The sequence below is a fragment of the Mizuhopecten yessoensis genome, unplaced genomic scaffold, assembly GCF_002113885.1.
Source record: "Mizuhopecten yessoensis strain PY_sf001 unplaced genomic scaffold, ASM211388v2 scaffold6135_1, whole genome shotgun sequence".
In the NCBI taxonomy this organism is placed as follows: Eukaryota; Metazoa; Mollusca; class Bivalvia; order Pectinida; family Pectinidae; genus Mizuhopecten; species Mizuhopecten yessoensis.
Window position 1 is genome coordinate 1,669,794 of NW_018406397.1, and position 21,608 is coordinate 1,691,401.

At 35.4% G+C, this 21,608-nt stretch overlaps 2 protein-coding genes across 2 annotated transcripts; both read left to right on the top strand.

Moving 5' to 3' along the window:
• The first annotated feature begins 9,193 nt into the window (after positions 1-9,193).
• On the top strand, positions 9,194-18,456 carry LOC110451567 (ashwin-like). Its single transcript, XM_021499664.1, has 6 exons — positions 9,194-9,284; positions 9,547-9,631; positions 9,940-10,238; positions 16,631-16,824; positions 16,971-17,442; positions 17,926-18,456. The coding sequence occupies exons 3-6, from the start codon at positions 10,140-10,142 to the stop codon at positions 17,986-17,988; spliced, it is 828 nt and encodes a 275-aa protein (XP_021355339.1). The 5' UTR covers positions 9,194-9,284; positions 9,547-9,631; positions 9,940-10,139; the 3' UTR covers positions 17,989-18,456.
• LOC110451566 (zinc finger BED domain-containing protein 1-like) lies at positions 10,700-13,467 on the top strand. Its single transcript, XM_021499663.1, has 3 exons — positions 10,700-12,309; positions 12,607-12,836; positions 13,022-13,467. The coding sequence occupies exons 1-3, from the start codon at positions 10,970-10,972 to the stop codon at positions 13,399-13,401; spliced, it is 1,950 nt and encodes a 649-aa protein (XP_021355338.1). The 5' UTR covers positions 10,700-10,969; the 3' UTR covers positions 13,402-13,467.
• Positions 18,457-21,608: the final 3,152 nt, after the last annotated feature.

Genomic DNA, 21,608 nt, shown 5'->3' on the forward strand with positions numbered 1-21,608 from the left:
AGTCTTCGCGAAGGGACTCCAAGGCAACATATGAAGAGAGGTCGCGGGAAGAGAGACTAACAAACATTCAGCGTCGCTTCTCAGCCCAAGTCAATTTAGAAGTGAAAAAATCTTCCAGGTTTCCGAAGCTATAAACTGTCATATTGAACATCTTTTGACAATTTTTCTTAAAAATGTATTCACCTGTGTTTCATTGACATCCGAGCATTGATCATGTGAAACACGAAACTAGCTAATGTGCCAAACTACTAACTGATGAAGGAGCAAGACTTTATTTAAAAAGTTTTTATACGTGGAATTAACCAGCTGTATTGACAAACTTTCCAATGTCTAGGGGGTGCGTTCCAATGTTCGTACCTGGCGGTATTTCTAATAAGTCTGTGTAATTATCTCATTACAATGAGTAAACAACAATGGTATTGTTCTCTCATGGTAAACAGTCTACGTCATTCAGAAACAATTATGTATGAATTAGAACAAGAAATGTACCCCCTGGGTTCTGTTATTTAAACTCTGTTCCAGTTCATTGAATATGTTTCATGCCTCAGTATCAGTAAATACGATGTCGCGTGTGATTGTTTTTAAACTTTCAGTCTTAATGTGCAATAACAAATATCATTGTTAAAATGAAATAGTTTCTAGTTTGTAAAGTGTCATACCTAAGATATAAACTGCAATAGTCAACTATCAGTATTTATAATTATAGCCTTTGCTTATTTATTATTTGCTAATTTGATCAAACAAGCAATTACATGAATAAATTAATACAATTAATGAATGAATGAATGAATGAATGAATGAAGAATGAATGAATGAATGAAGAATGAATGAATGAATGAAGAATGAATGAATGAATGAATGAAGAATGAATGAATGAATGAATGAATGAAGAATGAATGAATGAATGAATGAATATTTGTTTTTGCAATATTTCTTTAAAGAAGTTAGTTGATCAGATAAGAATGTGTCCCTTTCACCTTCCAAACAACAATATTTAAAATGTCATTTTCAGACGGAATAGGCAAATTTAAGCTAACTTTAATTTAAGATAAACTTGGGAATCATCTACAAAAGAATCGAAAATGACAAAAGATTTTCAACCACAATAAGCTAATGTTTGTTTCTGAAATATTCCTCTTCTTTTCGTTTCTTTGCAAAAACATGTATCGTTACTCATTGTATCCATTTATACTTATAAAACATTTATGCTAGCCGATTCTGCCACTGATTTCCTGGTGCTGTGGATATGCGTATTATGTATTGGGTGATTCCAATAGATACGATATCCAATACTAGACTTGCCGTTAGAAATAACTTTGTATAACAAAGGATATGTGTACCTGCGTATGTTTAAATTATTTATCTCTATGTAACCGTTTATATGATATATGACATGTAATAAAACGATGAAATTAATTAATTGATGTTTTCGTTGTAAATGTATTTATACATACTTTCTCTTGTTGATTCAAGAACCATTCAGCAGGTTATCCAACGAGTGCCAGTTGATATCGGTATTTATAAATTAGAGTGACGTGCGACTTTCAGCGTAATACTTGAAAAAATAACAGAAGAAACAACGTGTTTGAACATAATTTATACAATTATACTGACCTCAAATATTGCGGTGACTGACGTAGAAATTTTTGTTTAGGATCTCAATGTCCTGTGGATATACATTTATTTGTTTTCATTTATGAGTTATCAGAATGTATTCCTAGATCAACGCCTTCCCTCTGTTTCCTTATATCCAGCTGCATGTTTGTATCTAAATAAATCTCTGTAATGTTGAAGACATAGCACATTGGTTCATCGTGACTTTGACAGTTGATTGATTAGATGATGACGTTACAATGTTGACTCTTTATTTCTTAATGTACGGAATCTTATCCCTGGGGTTTTCGTGGAGTTGATTCATAAAACTCGTCATGGGCACTGAAATGCTGCTAATTGGTATTATTTGAATATATGTCAACAGCGTAGCAAAAAACATCTTCACCATACTCATGATTAACATTATCTGTATATGGATTTGGTAGAGCTGTTGACGGTACAAAATGTCAAAGAATGTTAAGGTAAATATCTTAAAACAATTGATCAGTTAAGTATTGAACTCTCAACAATTAGGACCGCTGTGCATCCCAACTCAATATCTGTGTAAGTAACAATATTATGTTTTGTAACTGATTTCTATCTTTGTGCTAGTTATTTTGTATATAAAATAGGTTTAATACTAATAAGTAGTAGTAGTAGTAGTAGTAGTAGTAGTAGTAGCAGTAGCAAACGAAACTGCATGAGCATCATAGCATGTTCTCATACCTGACATAACACGAATTGGCCTCTTTCATTTTACACAGTTCAAAATGCCTTAATAAAGAATAAAATCTTTATAATATTCCCGGTTCAGTTTTAATATAGATTTGTACTATTTCCTCTGACAAGTTCGGCAATTCACTAATGCATCATTGCTAATATGCTTCGGACAGAGGCATGACTGAGCTAAGGATAATTGGTACTCTCTTAGTCCAGGAGCCGAATACACTATTGTATTGTTTATGTGATTTAAGCATTACGGCTCTTAAACAAAACATGTTCAAGTTACAAGGTAAACGTAGGATGTCTTAAAACATAACCGTTAGCGAGGTCACGTCGTAAACAAAATAGTGTAAACATTTACTGACATTATTAATTCTCTTTCTTTTGCCTGCTGTAAGTGTAGTTCACAGTAGATGTACAGTTTAAACAGTGAAGAACAACTCTAGTAATACCTTTGTCAACATATTGCACTTAATAGTCAATGCATAGGACCTTCCTCTACATATACGAGTGCTTGCAGTCGCCAATAGGTGTATATACTAACACTACCACAGAGGCACGCTTTCTATTCATCACATATATTTTTATTTCTAAATCATACGAAAAGCTTTTGACAAGTTCCGGAATTTTTGTTTAATTTGTTATGAGTAAACACATACATCCTTTTTTTTTAAAATGTAGCTTTCGGTAAATGCCTTACTAGCATTTCCTCGGAATAAAAACACATGACACTTGTATATTGGTATGCGTACTGTTTTTGTGTACATGTTTGACTGCAAACATCAATTTTGATAAGAAAGTGTAAATAAGAAATGCGAAAAACACAAGTCATACCAGTAAGGTTGTGACTCCACTAGGAAACTTCACAAAGTACAAGTCCTTAATATCCAAATTGCATGTCAGCTGTTAATTAAACAACATCAAACGCTTAAGCATAATAAAAAATACACAATAAAGCATTATCACTTAGTAGAATAACAAAACATTATTTGGGACTATGGTATGTTGGCACTGAAACCGCTCCATTGTTATAAGAGAACTTTCAACAAATAGGAAGAAACTCACGAGTAAAGAACAAAAAAACGAACATGTATAATAATGTATAATAAATGCACACGTTTATAACAACAATACTGACTACCAACAAATTCCCTTACGATAAGATCAAGATTGCAGTGTGAAATGTACAGAACAAAATACCGTATAAATAGTCTGAGTTTGATGAAGAACAAAGACATAATTTACATGTTCGACTTGTCAGACTTCGTTGTAAGAAACCGAATTCTGATCCCCACCCTTAAGCTTATAATAGTACATGTATATGTCATGCATCATAAGGTTGGACACACAGGGCAATAAAAGACAGGAGAAAAAGTGTGTTTTTTTAAAGCTGGTATATACCTACCATAAAATATGTCAAAACCCAGCAGCCAAGAAGTACGGTAAGCACTTGATGTTTAATGAAAGGACGTAAATTAATAAAACGCCACATCGTTATGCTGCATCTCATAAATCGATTAAGGTGTGTAATTCTGGTAATTCGAGAAGCCATATAATGTGTGTGTGTTTGATATACGGTGTAATTGTAAGTGTCATGGTATGATACAGCGTTTTACAACAATACCGTCTGATCGAGCCGGAAATCTGACACGTTTGTGTTGAATCATATGTAGCGATTTAATAGTGCAGGTTAAGAAAATTGTACTTAAATCAGACATCCGTCCTGATACAAAAAAAATAAACAAGAACATTGCACAACGACATTGAAAGCACATTATTTATTTATGCAAAATTATATGAAAATATATACATCTAGTATCAGTGATTAATTTAGAAGTAATCACAGGATATAAATTTAGCATATACGTATATTGATATAATAATATAAGTATATATATATTCTATAATGTTACTGACGTAGAGTTGATCCTAATTTAAGATTAACCAGTACTCCTGCATTTCTTTAAAAATTCATGTAAATAAGGGGGTTTACGTACCTACCCTTCTGTTTCAACAATAGTTTACCCCAATTTGAATTGATATTGTGCATTACATGTTATACCACATAGCATACACGGAGTAAAGAGATAGTGATACATTGTGAAATCATATAAAGAAAACAAAACAATGCATCTATATTAAGCTACTTATTACACAGCAACATACATCTGTGCATTGCATAGATGTAAATAGAGTTCGACATTCGCATATACATGGGTAGTGCATATATGCACATTTCAGAAAGGGACTAATTTGATTGATATTGATTACCAATGTAAATTGCACGTTCACTACACAATACTCAACGTAGTCTTACTTACCTAGTACACACCCAATGATAATTATAAGCTGCAATACTCGTTATCGGTAAAACATTAATAATACAAAACAGGTGAATAGTTAAATTACCCATATATATCACAAGTGTGGAGAATTGTTCGACAAAGTTGGAGAAGTTAAGGAATTATGACGTAATTGTATTGTAATTCGCTACAGTATGCCTAAACAGTTAATATAGTGCAGTACATCCGCGAGTTGGTGAGTCAACGTCGTCCCTCTTGTAGGTGTAATTCCTCTAACATCAAATCAATATATACGAATAAATAAATATGCAGGATGTGGTTTAACTATCCACACCTTTAGCCTATGCACTTTCTTCTACGTGGATGACATCGCACTTGGATACTATTTCATGATGGTTTAAATGGAGAATTTCTATTAATACATTTAAGTCTAAAACCGTAACGCGAACTGCAATTTTACCTGTGGTTTTAACGGTTAAGGATTCAGCAAAGCCTTCACAAATCCGGGATTTTCGACGATTATTAAGAATAAAATTTGGCGGTGAATTTACTTGCAAAAATCGCCCAGCCGAGCGCTAACTCGTAGCTGGTATGATTTACCCAGCGTATACAAAACTGTAGACTGGCTACCAGCCCCCAAGTTTTTATGAAGAATTTCTCGGCTGCATTTTACTACTAGCTTATCTCCCCCTAGTTTAGAACTTAGTATAGAATCAAACATCGAAGTGATCCAAATGTTTTGAGTTAAAAAAAATCTTAAGAATTCAATATTCCAGAGACGGGGGCCAGTCTAACAAAACTGTAGTGGAGTCTGGTAGAACACATTCTACTCTACTGCTCAGCCTTCTGGAGAAAGACTAGACGCCATGTAAAAACAACAAACAGAACAGGGCTACCACACTTTTCCTGAAAAGAACGCATCCGACACTGGTAAACAGATGTTATGAATTGTTATGGGTCGTTTTTGCTCAACAACGCTACGAAGTGTTCAGATGGAGTTGTCACACATTAATTCGACGTCACAGACAAGATTTTATATCAAGTTTTATTGGTCAAAAAGTTGTTAGAAGATCGTGAGAATAGAAAGCCATCTGCTCGCCGACAATTACAGGGTTTACCAAATTACTGGTAGAGCTCCCTTTGTCGGCTGTATACTATTTGTTAATCAAAGATGAACAGTCGTGGTTCAGTCAATATTGGAACGACAAAGACAATCTGAACGGCAATTAACCTCGATCTTATTAAAAGAAACAAGGCTACAGAAAAAGTTTGTTATCAATTGTGATGTCATTGAAGAGAGTCTGGTTTGCTATACCTAGTCTATGCTGATACAAGTTTGATATAGCAAGTGATTTCAGTCTTACCTTTAGGAATGCCATGGTTTTATCAATCAATAATTCAATACTATCATGTTTTCCTAGTATCTATCTTCCTCCTCTTTGTTTGTCATTATGTTCCTTTCCTCTCTTTTAAGCGTGTTTACGTGTTTCATGGTCATGACATATACCAGGGGTGCAGAGAGCGAAAGTGAGCGTAGCCCCCGGATATCGAGGAGGCAGCAGTGACGTATACACTCATCGAACCCATCTCTACATTTCTTGTCCTACACTGGATCTTCTATGGGAATTTCACGATTAGTAAACTGGAAGAGAAATTTAATAATATACCGTTGCGCAAACACACAAATATAAAAGTATAAGTTTTGAATACAACACCGATTTAATCGAGGAAGACACAAGTCGATTACACACAAACTAGAGGAAACCAAAAAGGACAAAACCGAAGAAACAACAATGCAAAAATAAAACGAGGAAAATCCAACACAAAATCGAAGAAACAAGAAAACAAATCCACAAACAAATCCAAACAAAGACACACCAACAATACACAAACCTTAGGAACAACGACCAACAAAGCCGAACTCAAAACCTTAAGAACAACGACCAACAAAGCCGAACTAAAAACCTTAGGAACAACGACCAACAAAGCCGAACACAAAACTTTAGGAACAACGACCAACAAATGCGAACTCAAAACCTTAGAAAGATTTTAAACAATAAGGGAGGGGGAGGATTCAGATTTGTGAGACCAAAAAAGGACACGGGGGTGTAAGTAATGAAGAGGAAACTATAATGGCCATGTTATCTCCTATTTCATTATATATAACATTTTCACTCTCCCGGGTTTGGCATAACACAGACTAAAGGCATACAATTATGCATTTCATAACAATGCCGATCTTATTGAATTCATTTAGGAAAGAGCGAACTTTTGTATTCAGTAGGATAGGTTTTTAGCAGTGTAGGGTTATTTTTACGTATAATGACAGCGGAACAACAGAGAAATGTCGGATATGTTCATCTCATTGAGAGTGTGGTCGTAAATGGAATTTCGATGAAGAAGGTTCGTTATATGATGTACACCTGAAACGAACAAGTAACGGAGGAGGTACAAGTATATAAGTATTATGTTACTGAACAGACACCACACCATTGAAGTAAACCAATATTTGGTTTAATTGAATGTGTTAATGTAATTGTATGAAAGAAACTTGACACTTGATATATTTAATGAGACTTGTTTAAACAGAAATGACTGCCGGGTATTGTATGGTATATGCTATAAACTTGATAGGTTCAAATTCGATGACATGTCAAGATGGGTCGAGTCTCTGTCTGGCACTATCGAAAATAATGTCTGAACAATTATCCAGTTTCTTCTGTGCAATTATGAAATTAATTTTTATATAAGTATAGGCATCGTAAATTGTTCCTCTTATCGCATATCAAATTCCTTCCCGGTAAGTATAATAGATTAATGCTCAGATATCAGTCTTTGTTGAAAGGAAACGGTTGCATGAATATTTAGACGTATCGATTTGATGATTGCAGAGTCGTGATTTTTTAAACATTAAAGAATTGCAGACGAGCCAGCAGTGTCTAGAATGACTCTTGAAACCACGAGGTGGTATTACTGTATAAAGGGAGACAAATATAGCACAGAAGAAAACGTTCACTTTCATCCTTCAACATTTTAAAATAGCTTTAATCGCGGTATAATAGATAAACGGATAACAAAGTATTCCAAAGAACCAAACGGTACATAGATGACGATGCACATAAGAGTACAATTAAGTACACAAAAAAATGTAAAGGAAGATAATAAATTCTGGTTTCACTCCATCTTTTGGCAAATATTTTTAGAAAATCCACTGTCCAATTCTTTCAAAATATCTTAATCTAATGAGTATGTAGCGAAACTGGACTGGGTCAATTGGTAGAGCGTCCCTCTAGAGTTCGGTGGGTCGCGGGTTCGAGCCCCGGTCTGGCTGTGCATTTTTTCTTTCCTGTTATAATTACATTGGTGCCTGTGACCAACTCTTGTTTAAAGCATTTGGTGACGGTATGCTTGACAAGGGAATACCCGAACTTGGGTTGTGAATAGTTGTATCTTCGGGGGTGAAGAGTTAGAAAAAGGAGGGAGGAATGTAGCGGAACTGGACTGGGTCGATCGTCGGCGACCAGGTAGCTCAATTGGTGGAGCGTCCGTCTAGAGTTCGTATGGTCCCGGGTTCGAATCCATGTATGGCCGTGCATTTTTTTCTCCTGTTACAAATGTATAAACTTAAACATATTTGTTGCTTAAAACAATTTAATCAACATATGTCAGATATTTCAGCAGCCATAGTAATTCATTTTAACCGACATAGTGAGCATATTTAAACGGCATTCGTGAGCTATTTTAGCAGATTTATTGAGCTAATTAGCAGCCTTAGTGAGATATTTTAGCAGTCACTGTGAAGTGTAATGAAAATATAGAGATGCATTAATATTGCTAAACCAACACGACACATCGATGCACAGCCTCTTCCTAAAAATTTATCCTACTTAATTGTTATTGAAAAATTTCAACACCGCATTCCATTGATTTATATATTACATATTCTTGTATATTAAAAAATAATTTAACAAAATCTAACTTTCCTTTGCAAACTATTTATAGATCGATTCGTAGCTCAAAGCGTTTACTTTATCATGTTTTGCTGTCATTCATTTTCATTCCGACCGAAAATAATCATCGAAGTCTAATTATACCGACTGACGACGAGACATTTTTTAGAGATATTGCGCCGACATGGGCAGACATCATATATCATTTTTTTAACAGACCAAACCAACAGCGTCAAACAGCTGAGTTGCCGTCACTTAACCGGGGCTGATTGATATGTGACAGGTTGTATTTAATGTATTTTGTATATGTAAATCATCTGGTATGGACCATGCAGATCTTATATTGTCTGACATGGATCAGATCATTGTGTATTGTATAATTATTATGTAAGATATTTTAATATATTTGACATGGGTCATCACATAATTGATAACTTTCAATTATATCCATAACAAATAGAGAGCATATATACCTTTAATATATCTTGTATGTTAGGTTATGTATTAGATAATGTATATTGTGCCACTGCCCGGTTTAGGACTAGCTACTGGACATGAGTAGTGTTAGGGTACACCTTGACAAGTGACTTGTGACATGGACCGATACGATTGGTAAAGCATGTTTTTAGCTGTGAGTCAGGCAGTTATACATTATATACTCGGGTATAGTGGTATGAAGAAGGTAAAAGAGACAAGCACATATTGAAGTATTTTGGTAAGTTAGATTTGGTCCTTCTAGCTAATTCTAATATAAATGTTTAATGAATTTATTGGTTACTATAATAAACAATAAATGAAATTGAGGTTAAATACATTTTTAAGTAATTTGATACATTTTTGAATTAGATGATATAGTCATTTTTATTCTGTTGAAATCTACAAAGTTGCAAATGGTTTTATTATTTATATTCAGCACTATGGTATGTAAGAGTGATATTGGCAAATTTAGTGAGAAAGAGCATTTTATTGATTATCAGGTTGAGAATTGAATCCCAGAGAATTGACCAGGAAACATATAATCAAAGAACCTATGTGAAAAAAAAACCTGCATGATACTGTAGGGTAAGTGTACAGAAAGTAATGAGATATGTATGTAATGTTATATGTGGAAAGTAATATGTATTAATGTAATTAATCATGATCGAGGAAGTTCTATAAATCAGACCTTGAGACTAGTAATTGAATACTATAAATGGTATTTGTAATTAAATAACAGAGCCTATTTACGCAATGTTAATTGATGTAACTATACTAGTATATAGATCTGTGTAATGTAACATGGTGATATATATATTGTAACTTGTGTGGAAGAGAGTTGTTTCCCTTTAATATATTGTATGTACTGAATGGTGGTTATTGTTTCTTTGTAGGGTTTGAAGATGATAATAAAACATAGAATTGGAAGCATCACGTCCATGTTGTATGTTTTCAAAAACCAGACTTTACAGATATATAATAGAATATGTTAAAACGAATGCGCCTTTGATCATATCACAGTCAAGATCAACAAAACCTTTCCTTCTAATGAAATAATTCAAGCTTCATCGATACGTTGATCAAGAGAAAAAGCATGGCTGCCACACAGCAAGATGACGATCGAAAGCAACAGTTCGACTGGCTGTATCCAGAATTACTTTCTAAAGATGGCTTGTTAGATATATTGAAACAGGTACTTGTTAAGATAATTGTTTACCTCGGTCCACAGATTATCAGTTAGAGGTCAAATACACACAATCTCACACGGGAAGTACTAGTGCCTCCCTCAAATTTAGAGCAACCAGGGGGTTGTTTTAGTCCAAGGCCGCATTCGGTTATCACGATCAAAACAGTTGGACCAGAGCTCTTCGTTTATGAAATAAGGTCGGACCTCCTAGCAATCTGCTGCTGTTTACATGCGAGCCTTGATAAAGCCTTGCAAGGCCTGCATAAATGTAAAAGATGTGGATTAATTAGGTTGCCTTACAAGCGTCAGCTGTAGGGAATTTCCCTTTAGCTTAGCGGTAGAGCATCGGGCTGGAGAGCCAAGGGTCGCGGGTTCGAGCCCCAGCGACGGCACTATCTTTATCACTTTTCCTCGTCCTATTACCTAAACATGTGTAGGTCCGCCAGGATTTATACCCGGAAATAGGGGTGTAACGATATACCGGTATACCGGTATATTGTGATACAGCTGAGAAACGATATGTATTGCAATACGATTTTCCATATACCGGTATTTTCGATATTTATTCTCCATGAATTATTTTGAAATTTTTCATTCACATTACGATCAAATTACAATAAAACCAGCTAAGTAGTCGTAGGCGCTTTCTCGACGTTTTTGTTTTTTGTCCCGGAAGCGGTAGTGTGTTTACAGTAAACACGCATGTGCGAGCGAAAACGAAAGTAGTCGCGGGAAAGATGGCGGAGGAAAAGGACGAAAGCTTCAGCATCATTCCTAATAAGAAGGCTAAGTCCGATATATGGCAACACTTTGGCTTGAAGCAATACAAGGAAAAAACAAGCGTTGAACCGGGCGTCGCCGTGTGTAAAAAATGTAGAACAGAGGTGAAGTACAGTGGCGGAACAACCAATCTGGGCGTGCATTTGGACCGCCATCACAAAATGACAGTCATTGGAAAAAGTGCAAAAAAATCATTCGAGTCGTCGATTGGTACTGCTTGTACTAGTGGTGGTAAGCAGAAAACTTTATTTGAACTCTCGCAATCTAAGTATAGTAGAACGTCTGAGAAGTACAAGCAAATTACTGCTGCCATTGGAAAGTTCATTGTTAAAGACTTGCGTCCCTTTTCCATCGTATCTAACGAAGGATTTTTGGAATTGATGAAAGTGCTTGATCCTCGTTATGATGTACCCTCGCGTATTCATTTCTCAACAGTTATTATTCCTGACTTTTATGAAGAAGTAAGGTCAAATGTTTTGAAAAGTATGTCAAAATCTGAAACTGTTGCTTTGACAACAGATGGATGGACCAGTAGAGCGACAGAATCTTATGTAACAGTCACATCAAGTTTTATCACCAAGGATTGGAAATTACAAAACTTTGTTTTACAAACCCGTGCTCTACCGGAAAGCCACACAGGTATTAATATCGCTAATGTTCTAACAACCGCTATCAATGAATGGAATATTCCTAAAAAACCCTATGTGCCACTGGTAACGGACAATGCCGCAAACATGTTGGTGGCAGCTAGGGAGGCTGACTGTAAACCACACATTGGTTGCTATGCTCACACTTTGAACCTCGCAGCACAAAAAGCCCTGAAAATAAACTCTGTTTCTAGGATTCTTGGACGTGTGAGGAGAGTCGTTTCATTTTTCCACCGAAGCACTACAGCAGCTGCTGTATTGAAGTCTAAAACTAAACTACTTTGCCTGAAAGAAATGAAACTGGTACAAGACGTCAGTACTAGATGGAATTCTGCTGTAGACATGCTGGAAAGATACCTGCTCCTGCAACCAGCAATATTTGCTGCTTTGATGTGTAAAGATATTAAAAGAAATCAACATGAGGTTTCTACACTGAGCTGTGATGACCTGAGATTAGCAGAGGAAATCATGGAATGTTTACGCCCTTTGAGAGAAATTACACAAGTCCTGTGTTCTGAAAAACTCCCTACTGTGTCTATTATTTTGCCATTACAAAAGAAATTGTTGACCCAAGTACTTGTTGAGAGAGAATCAGACTCCAACATAATTAAACAGATGAAGAATGCCATGTCTTCTGATTTATCAGAAAGGTAAATTAATTTTTTTTAATATTTCTATTGACTATTATATTTGTAATATAAGCCATGAAAATTTCAATTAAAAACAATTTTACAAACACAAACATTGCATTGATAGTTTATTAATCTTAAATTTATGGTATTGAACAGTAAATAAAATGAATTGCTATTTAAAATAGTACATGTCAGATTTCATTTTTTTTTAAATTTTTATTTCATTTCACTCTTTCAATCTAAAATTATAAACAATTGTCAATTTTCAATAAAGGTTTTCATTTTTCAATTCCAACTTCCACTGTTGTGTTTCAGGTATACTCCCATTACTGATTTTCTTGAGGAATGCTCAGCTGTAGACCCAAGAATTAAAGTGTCTTTCAGGCCTGCAGATGAGCAGTTCATGGTTTACAACAGGTTGTCACTGATTGCAGGAAGTGCTACTCCCATCAAAGTCAAAACAGAACCAGGACTTGAACAAGTTGGATCGGTTCAGCCAGGCCCAGTATTACCAAATTTACCACAACTACAAGAAGACACACAGAGTAAATAATTTTAAAATACAAAATGGATAAATTCACCAATCAATACATGAAGCTATAATTTTGTTACAAAATATATTTATCAAAAATTAAAAATAAAATAAGTTAAATAACACAAACAAATCATTTTATCTTGTAAAAAACATAAAATGTGACATTTCTCAATTTTGACTTAATTTTAATTTCAGGTCAAGATGAGTCAACTGCTGCAGCTGAAATGGATACTTCTGGCCCTCCTGGACTCTCCTCCATTTTGAGTGATGTCATATTTGTCAAACATGAGGAAGGTGTATTTAAATCCCAGTTGGAGAAAGCTTCAGATGAAGTTGCATGTTACAAAGAAATGGAACTTCTTCCCATGGATCAGGACCCATTGAATTGGTGGAAAATGCATGAATTACAATTCCCCCTTCTATCATTAATTGCAAAGTGTAGATTATGCATCCCAGCTACATCAGTCCCATCTGAAAGAATCTTTTCAACTGCAGGGGATATTGTTACTGCCCAAAGGTCACAGCTGAGTCCTGATGTTGTGGACAAGTTGATATTCTTGAAAAAGAATATGTAAACCACTGATCAATGTAAACTTCCAGTAACTTACTAACTTTCAAGCAATAAATGCATATAAATTAAACAGGATTGTTTGTTGTTGTAAATGAGTACTAGGTCAACACAATATTACACTTATTTCAGGTACTTACCTTTTCGTTTTGACAGTTTCTGCTATTTCTGTGTATCGCAATACGTATCGCAATATGACTCTCCAATATCGCAATATATCGCAATATGGGTTTTGCTGTATCGTTACACCCCTACCCGGAAATGTTAAAATTAAAAACAGACAAACCGGTTGATGACACGATACGCGAAAGGGACCCAAATCCTCTTGCCCAACACCAGAATCTTGACATTATGACAGATATAAATATGACGTAGGGCATTTTCTGTTATAATGTCAAAAGCCTGGTGTTAGGACCAGAGAAGTACCTGGACCGTCCTGTTAAAATTGAAGGCTAAATATACTGTTGCTAAAAATACCGCTGTTTAATTTTTATCTAGTTCGTTTATTCATGTTAACAGGTATTTTTTTATTAAAATGGTCGGCGTGTATTACCCCAGAAAAATTACTTAATTTTACTAAACAAGCCATTCTGATTGATATGTCTCGCCAATGCCCTGCTTTGACCATCAATGCACATATCGGAGAAACTAAGTTAAAAGCAACAATAAATTAATATTAATGGAGATGCTGACAAAGTCAATGGAACATGAAAGGTAGCTATGGGCTGCATCCAGCATTTGATGCATGGGCTGAGAAGTACTATCTAAGATGCATGTAGGTCCAAGTTTGGTTGGTGTAGCACTTATACTTTCAGAGTAACAAACTTAAATGCAATAACTTAATATTGATGGAAAGGCTGATAAAGTCAATGGATGATGAAAGGTGGGCAGCATCAAGCATTTGATGCCTGGGCTGAGATATACTACCTAAGATGCATGTACGGTGCAAGGTTGGTTGGTGTAGTACTTATACTTTCAAAGAAACAAACTTAAACACAAAAACTTAATGTTGATGGAGATGCTGACAAAATCAATGGACCATGACAGGTAGACCGCATCCATCATTTGATGCCTGGGCTGAGATGGTCCACCTAAGATATATGTATGGTGCAAGTTTGGTCGGTGTAGCACTTATACTTTCAGAGAAACTAACTTAAACGCGAAAGCTTAATGTTGATGGAGATGCTGACAAAATCAATGGACCATGACAGGTAGACCGCATCCATCATTTGATGCATATGCTGAGATGTACTGCCTAAGATGCATCTATGGTCCAAGTTTGGTTGGTGTAACACTTATTCTCCCAGAGAAACTAGCTTAAACACAAAAACTTGATGTTGACGCCGCCGTCGCCAGAAAAGCAACACCTATAGATATATATGTCTCGCTTCCACTTCGTGGCGGCGAGACAAAAATTAAACAGCAGTATGCTTCACTTTTTTTAGCAACAGTATACTTAGCATTTAATTTAACAGGACAATCAGTTTGCTATCGATTCGCCACTACATACTACAATGCAACATGAAATTTTAATTCATCTTGTCGTCATTGAACCATGCCATTATATATAGAATCACGTGCCCAGTTTCTGTGCCAGTCAATTTTGAGCATAATCAGTCCAGTAAGACGGAACTATAGCAGGAAAGCTAATTCATTCCAAAATAATTACTCTTGTATCTGCTACATTTTTGAATGACAGAATATTTTGGAAAAGATATTCATGTACTAGCATTTACTAAGATATAAAGGAAATTAAATAAAATACTTAGTATATATAAATAATGTAGGGATGTCATACCTTTTGGTTTTGATCAGATTGTTGAATAGCCAGATTGACAAAGCCATGTGACAATCATGTCATTTTGCTAAGCAGACAATATGGTAGAAATATATTAATGTGTCATACAAAGATCTTGTTAAAGATTTACCTTCAAACTTTATTTTTCTTTCATGCAAAACAGCTATTTTTCTACAGACATTTTAGTAAAATAGGGTGAACTGGCTTATGTATTTGTGTTTTCATCTCAGTCTTCACACACATTTTGGAAGTGTTTACATCTGTTGCCAATAAAGAACGATGACAGTGAGTAACAAAGTTTGATTATGCCCATTGCGATGCTGAACAATCAGAGCTCTGAAACTGATTCACTGACAATATATATAAATTGTCATCTGATTTTTTAGGTCACCTGAGACAAAGTCTCAAGTGACCTATTGCAATCGCCTTTTGTCCGTCATCGTCCGTCGTGCGTACGTAAACAATTTACATTTTCAACAAAAATAGTGGCTGATTTTGGCCCCAGCCCCCAGGGGCCTGAAAGGCGGGGCCAAAAAGGGTCAAATTGACTAAAATTTCAAAAATCTTCTACTCAAGACCCAGATATGGTAGAATCAAATACTCTTCATAGATGGAAGGGTCTTAAGGTGCTTTACCAAAATTGTGAATTTCTTGACCCTGGGGTCTCACGTTTCCCCCTGGGGAGGGGGTAAACTTTACTCTAGTTTATGTAGGGAAATCGCATTTTGGACCAACATTTGTTAATTTCCATTGGAAGTAATTCAATTTGGGTTAGCATTATCAGTATTGGATAGCAGTTTGATGGTATGCACATATCAGCCCTGACTGACCCCCAAGGGCTGATGGTAGGGGCCAAAAGGGTTGAATTCACTGAAATTATAAAATCTTCTTCTCAAGACCCAGATATGGTAGAATCAAATACTCTTCATAGATGGAAGGGTTTTAAGGTGTTCTATCAAAATTGTGAATTAAGACCCTGGGGTCTCAGGTTTTCCCCTGGTGAAGGGCAAAAGTTATTATGACAAATGATACTATGAATATTACATGTTGATAACTTGATTGGAATTATAACCCTGAGTTGACAGTTTGATACTTTGAATATTTTGAGCCAGCTCTACCCGCAAGGGCGCCCAAAGGAGTCAGTGTGCTAAAAATTCTTCATTTTCCTTGTTTAGAATCAGAGGTGCTAAATTCAAATACTTTTCAGTCTTAAATCCGTATGCTAGATATTGAATAAGGTTGTTTTATTGTTTTTTTGTCACTTTGAATAATACTTCTGTTCATGTTTTAAAAACAAAAATCAACTCACTGTATAAATATATCAGAACTCGGGTGACCGTAAAGGCCCATGGGCCTCTTGTTAATATTAATGCACATAATTATTACCTATAATGATTGCTGCCTCTTCAGTTCTTTTGTTTTCTACAAAATTTTACAGAGATATGTCAGCCATTCAAATCTGGAGAGTCTGGAGAAAGACGACCTGGTGGAGCTGTACTATAAGTATGTCATCCCCTTGCCACAGAGGAAGTACAAGATGAATCGTAGAGGGCGTGAGATGACAAGAAAACAAATCATGCTTGCCAAGAAAAGAAAAATAGTGGCGCCTGATGAAACGGAACCTGCCAAAAAGTGGGTAAAATATTCTGTCAAATATTGTTAATCTGTTTTTGTGATCTTTTGTCACACATTGACACACCATCAAAAGTGAAAAGTTTTTATTTTAAGTCATATTTTTTTATTGAATTTAAAAAATTACCTTGGTGGTTTTGTTTCAGAAAACGGCATGAAGACAACACCGTTAATTCCCGGTTCATCACATCATTTAATGATCCTTCAAAGGCGGAGAGCCGCCTCAAACCTCCTCCATCATGTATTGACTTAACCAAGAAAACTATCAAGCTGGGATCCAGTTCAAAACCATCAGCAACAGAAAATAATGATTCTAAAAACGATACAGATTCGCCACCAACGAAAAAGAAAATAAAGTTGATAACATTTTCATCATCAGAAATTACTCCAACAGTATGCATCAAAGAAAAATCTCCAGCCATTTCTCCTCCTGTGACGTCACCAACAAAGGATGTATTAATTAGCAGGATTAAAACAATCTCTCTCATTAATCAACATCTTACAACTTCTGAGACTGGTGCTAAAGAGAAGCCAAAGACATCAGCTGATAACAATTCTACCACTTGCGAAAGTCCAAACAATTCCACAACTGAAGCAAAGGAAGAAAGTCCTGAAAAAGTTTGTATTTCACACTTATGCGGAGGTCTTTGAAACATTGGAATCATATTTTGAAACTAGTAATAGTATCACCTCACAGCAAGTGTTGTTAGGTAATGTTGATTGATCTTGCTTCCCAAAAAATCAAAAATATTTTTCTTGCAGTATTATTTTAATACATTTATATATTGGTTGTAAAAGGTTATCTTGTTGGATCTCTTGACACAAGTCTTCAATTTATTGAACAATATGAACATGGTTGGTGGATTTGAATTATTTCATATCCTAGCTGTAACATTTAGATGTACTTCACCAGAAATATATTTAGGATTAAAAAGGACGGCTAAGTTATATTATAAAATTAAAAGTATTTCTTAAATAGAAATAAATTCAGACATTGACTGATTTACAAATACAGACTTTACAGAAAGAAACTTGATATTGATAGACCTGGTATATGTATAAATTCTTACTTACTGTATTTTTTTCTTTTTTCTTTTGCAGGAATCCAGTGAGACTTTTAAGTCTAAAAAGAAGATTAAAATAGCTCGGATACCATGGCCTTAGATGTGTGGTGCTAATTTCAGAAAAATGAAATTATATGTGAAAAAATGAAAACAGTTGTGTATTTGTAGTAGTAGAGCGAACAACCTTGCCTTTCTGAGCCCTGTGGACAGGAGAACAAGATCTCTTGCCAAGTGGTATTATTTTAGCAAGACTGGTACAGTTCACCATTAGGAAAATCTTTCTAGGTTTACTTGATGGCATGCTGGTACCTACTTATGTAGTTGGGTAAACTGGAGCAACCAGGATAAAGTGTCTCGGGTTCCAGACGAGTATTAGCATGTACTGTGTGTACGTGTATTGGGAGTCAAACTCCAGACATTTTAGTCAGTAGAAAATGCACAATATGTGGAAGAGAATGTTACGTTGCCAAAATTAACACAAGTCATGCTAGAACTTGTCTATTTTAAGTATTTAAGTCAATATTTTCAAAATAAATTGATGAATTTTTATCTCAAGGAACCTGAAAAATGTATTCTTGTGTGTTTTGTATAGTTATCAATTTATAATGATACATGTTGAAAGGATATGTGTAATGTTGAACACACATACCATCGTATACATTACTTAAGCAATGAATGATTTAGCAAATGTTGTTATGGTCCTATAACACGTTGCTTTTGATGACAAACTTAATAACGACCGGTAGAGCTTTATGTAACTTTGTCAGCAAGAGAAATGTGTTTTATAGGGCCATAACAATATTTGCTAAAATATTCATTACTTATATTAACGTTTTGAGTAGTTATGCTTTATTGATTTATTTCGAACAGTTTTTGAACAACAAATTAAGTGTTGACAACAATGAAATTGATGATGTCACAATAGCAAATGTTATCATAGTCTCATAACAACATTTGCCTTCTCAATGCATTGCAATGGAAGGATGCATAGCAAATGTAAATATTATTACATACTTGTCTGATATAGGCCATATTGTTTGTGTTATACTGCGAGCTGTGCATGAGCCACATCTCAGGACAATCAATATCTGCCCAGCATGTTGTCATATCTGCCATACAGCCCTGTATCTTTCTACAATTCAGGTATAACTGAAGATCCAACACAGCGAGACCGAGACAGTTTGATATGTTTAATGTTATATGATGAAAAGATTATGATATATTCGTTTCTATATCCTACACTTCATCAACCCTGAGGCTGATATGAGGATCTGGAGTTATCATGGTATAGGATATGAAAATAACCATAAACAAGTGTAGTATATAAATATTGCTGTACTTTAATATACAATAAACGATATCACTGCATCGTAATACACTGCAGCAGCTATGAAAAAATAAATCATACAGATTAATTAACGCAGAGGTTACCTGCACATTTTCAACAGCTTAGGTCACATAAAGTTTGTGTCCACTTATATGTGCTGATATTACGCAGAGGTTACCTGCATATTTTCAACAGCTTAGGTCACATAAAGATGGTGTCCACTTATATGTGCTGATATTACGCAGAGGTTACCTGCATATTTTCAACAGCTTAGGTCACATAAAGATGGTGTCCACTTATTTGTGCAGATATTACATGTACAGAGGATGAGTATTTTGCATTTCAGTGTTTTGACCTTGACACCTGGCTGTGACTTTGACACTGGGGATACAGACCTATTTATACATTATGTACATACTGTAACTCTCGTTAAGACACACAAATCTACTGTATAAAATGAGTGGTGTATAAAGCTCACCTGACCTTAAGAACCTTGCAAGCCTTTGTCAGGTGAGCTTATGACAACTTCTTCTCAGTAACCAAAAGGCCTAGGGTGATGATATTTGGCCAGAAGCATGCTGGGATGAAGGGCTACCAAGTTTGTTCAAATAAATGACCTTCATCCATTTTCAAGGTCACAAGGGTCAAATATGTTAAAATCTTTAAACAACTTCTTCTTAATAACCAAGAGGCCTAGGGTGATGATATTTGGCCAGTAACATGCTGGGATGAAGGGCTACCAAGTTTGTTCAAATAAATGACCTTGACTTATATTCAAGGTCACAGGGATCAAATATGTTTAAACCTTTAATAAACTTATTCTGAATAACTGAGAGGCCTATGGTGCTTTAATTTGGCCAGTAACATGCTGGGATGAAGGGCTACCAAGTTTGCTCAAATAAATGATCTTGACTTATATTCAAGGTCACAGGGGTCAAATATGTTCAAAAAATTTAAACAACTTCTTATAAATAACTGAGAGGCCTAGGGTGCTATAATTTGGCCAGTAACATGCAGGGATGAAGAGCTACCAAGTTTGTTCAAATGAATGACCTTGACATATATTCAGGGTCACAATGACTTCTGCTTAATAAGCAAAAGGCCAAGGTTGATGATATTTAATCTTTAAATGATTTGTTCTGTATAACCAAAAGGTCCAAGGTAATGATATTTTGCTAGAAGGATGCTGGGTTGGAAGACTAAACTCTGTTCAACCTTATGTCCTTGTTCGACATTCAAGGTCACGGGGGTCATATGTTTAAATCTTTAAATAGGTTCTTATGAATCAAACACTGATATTCTGCCTGTAGTTGTATTTTAGTACACTTTTAAGATTACAAGTGTGAGATTAATACAAGGTGAGCGATTCAGGTCCATTGGGCATCTTGTTTTATTTTCAACAAATTGTATAAAAAAAACAGCTCACTTAAAGAGACATTTGTTCAGTAGCAAGCAGGGATGAAGGGTTTTAATGTTTAAAGGATCAAATGATCTTGACCTGCTTCCAAGGCCAATATATTTAAACATTTCAATAACTTCATTTTTGTAAGCAAGAGGCCTACCATCACCATATTTGGCTTGTAGCATGCTGGGATGAAGGGCAAATAATTCAGTTTAAATGAATGACCCTGACTCTCATTCAAGGTCACAATCAAATAAATTCAAATACATCAAAAGAAATTCCGAATGTAAAAAGTAATAAACTTAATCGAGAATCCATGATGTGTATATCAATAATACTTATAGTTAACATTTAAAAAACAAGTTCCTGTGTTGACCGACTTTGAAGGTCAAAAGCATGTGTGAAGAAAAACAGGTGAGTGAAACAGGTATATTGGGCCTCTTGTTTTGGCTGCAGTGGAATGTACCTGCAGACTGCAAGCTTATCAAGAAATAACAATAACGTGTAGTCAAACAAGAGGCCCAGAGGGCCTGTATCGCTCACCTGGATACCAAAGCAATCATGGCAAAATATTCTCCGAATGTTATCAAGGGAATATGCCAGACCCCAAGGCCAATCCTTGTAGCATATCTGTATTAGATTCTTCATGCCCAGCAATTTCATGTATGGTTATGGGTTGGGGATCTCAACTGTTTCCAAGCTTTGACTCAGAAACTAGGTCCCTAGGGTTGTGGCCAGACCCCAGGATCAATTCTAATATCGTGACTGCATTTGTCTCTTTTTGCCCAGCATTTGTATATATAGATTTGGGGTGGGAATCTCAACCATTTCAAAGTTATGACCCAGGGGTTAAGTCTGCAAGGGTGGGGCAGACCCTGGGGTCAATTCTAATATCATGACTGCATTCGTCTTTTTAAGCCTAACAATTGTATATATAGTTTTAGGGTGGGGATCTAAACCATTTCAAAGTTATGACCCAGGGGTTAAGTCT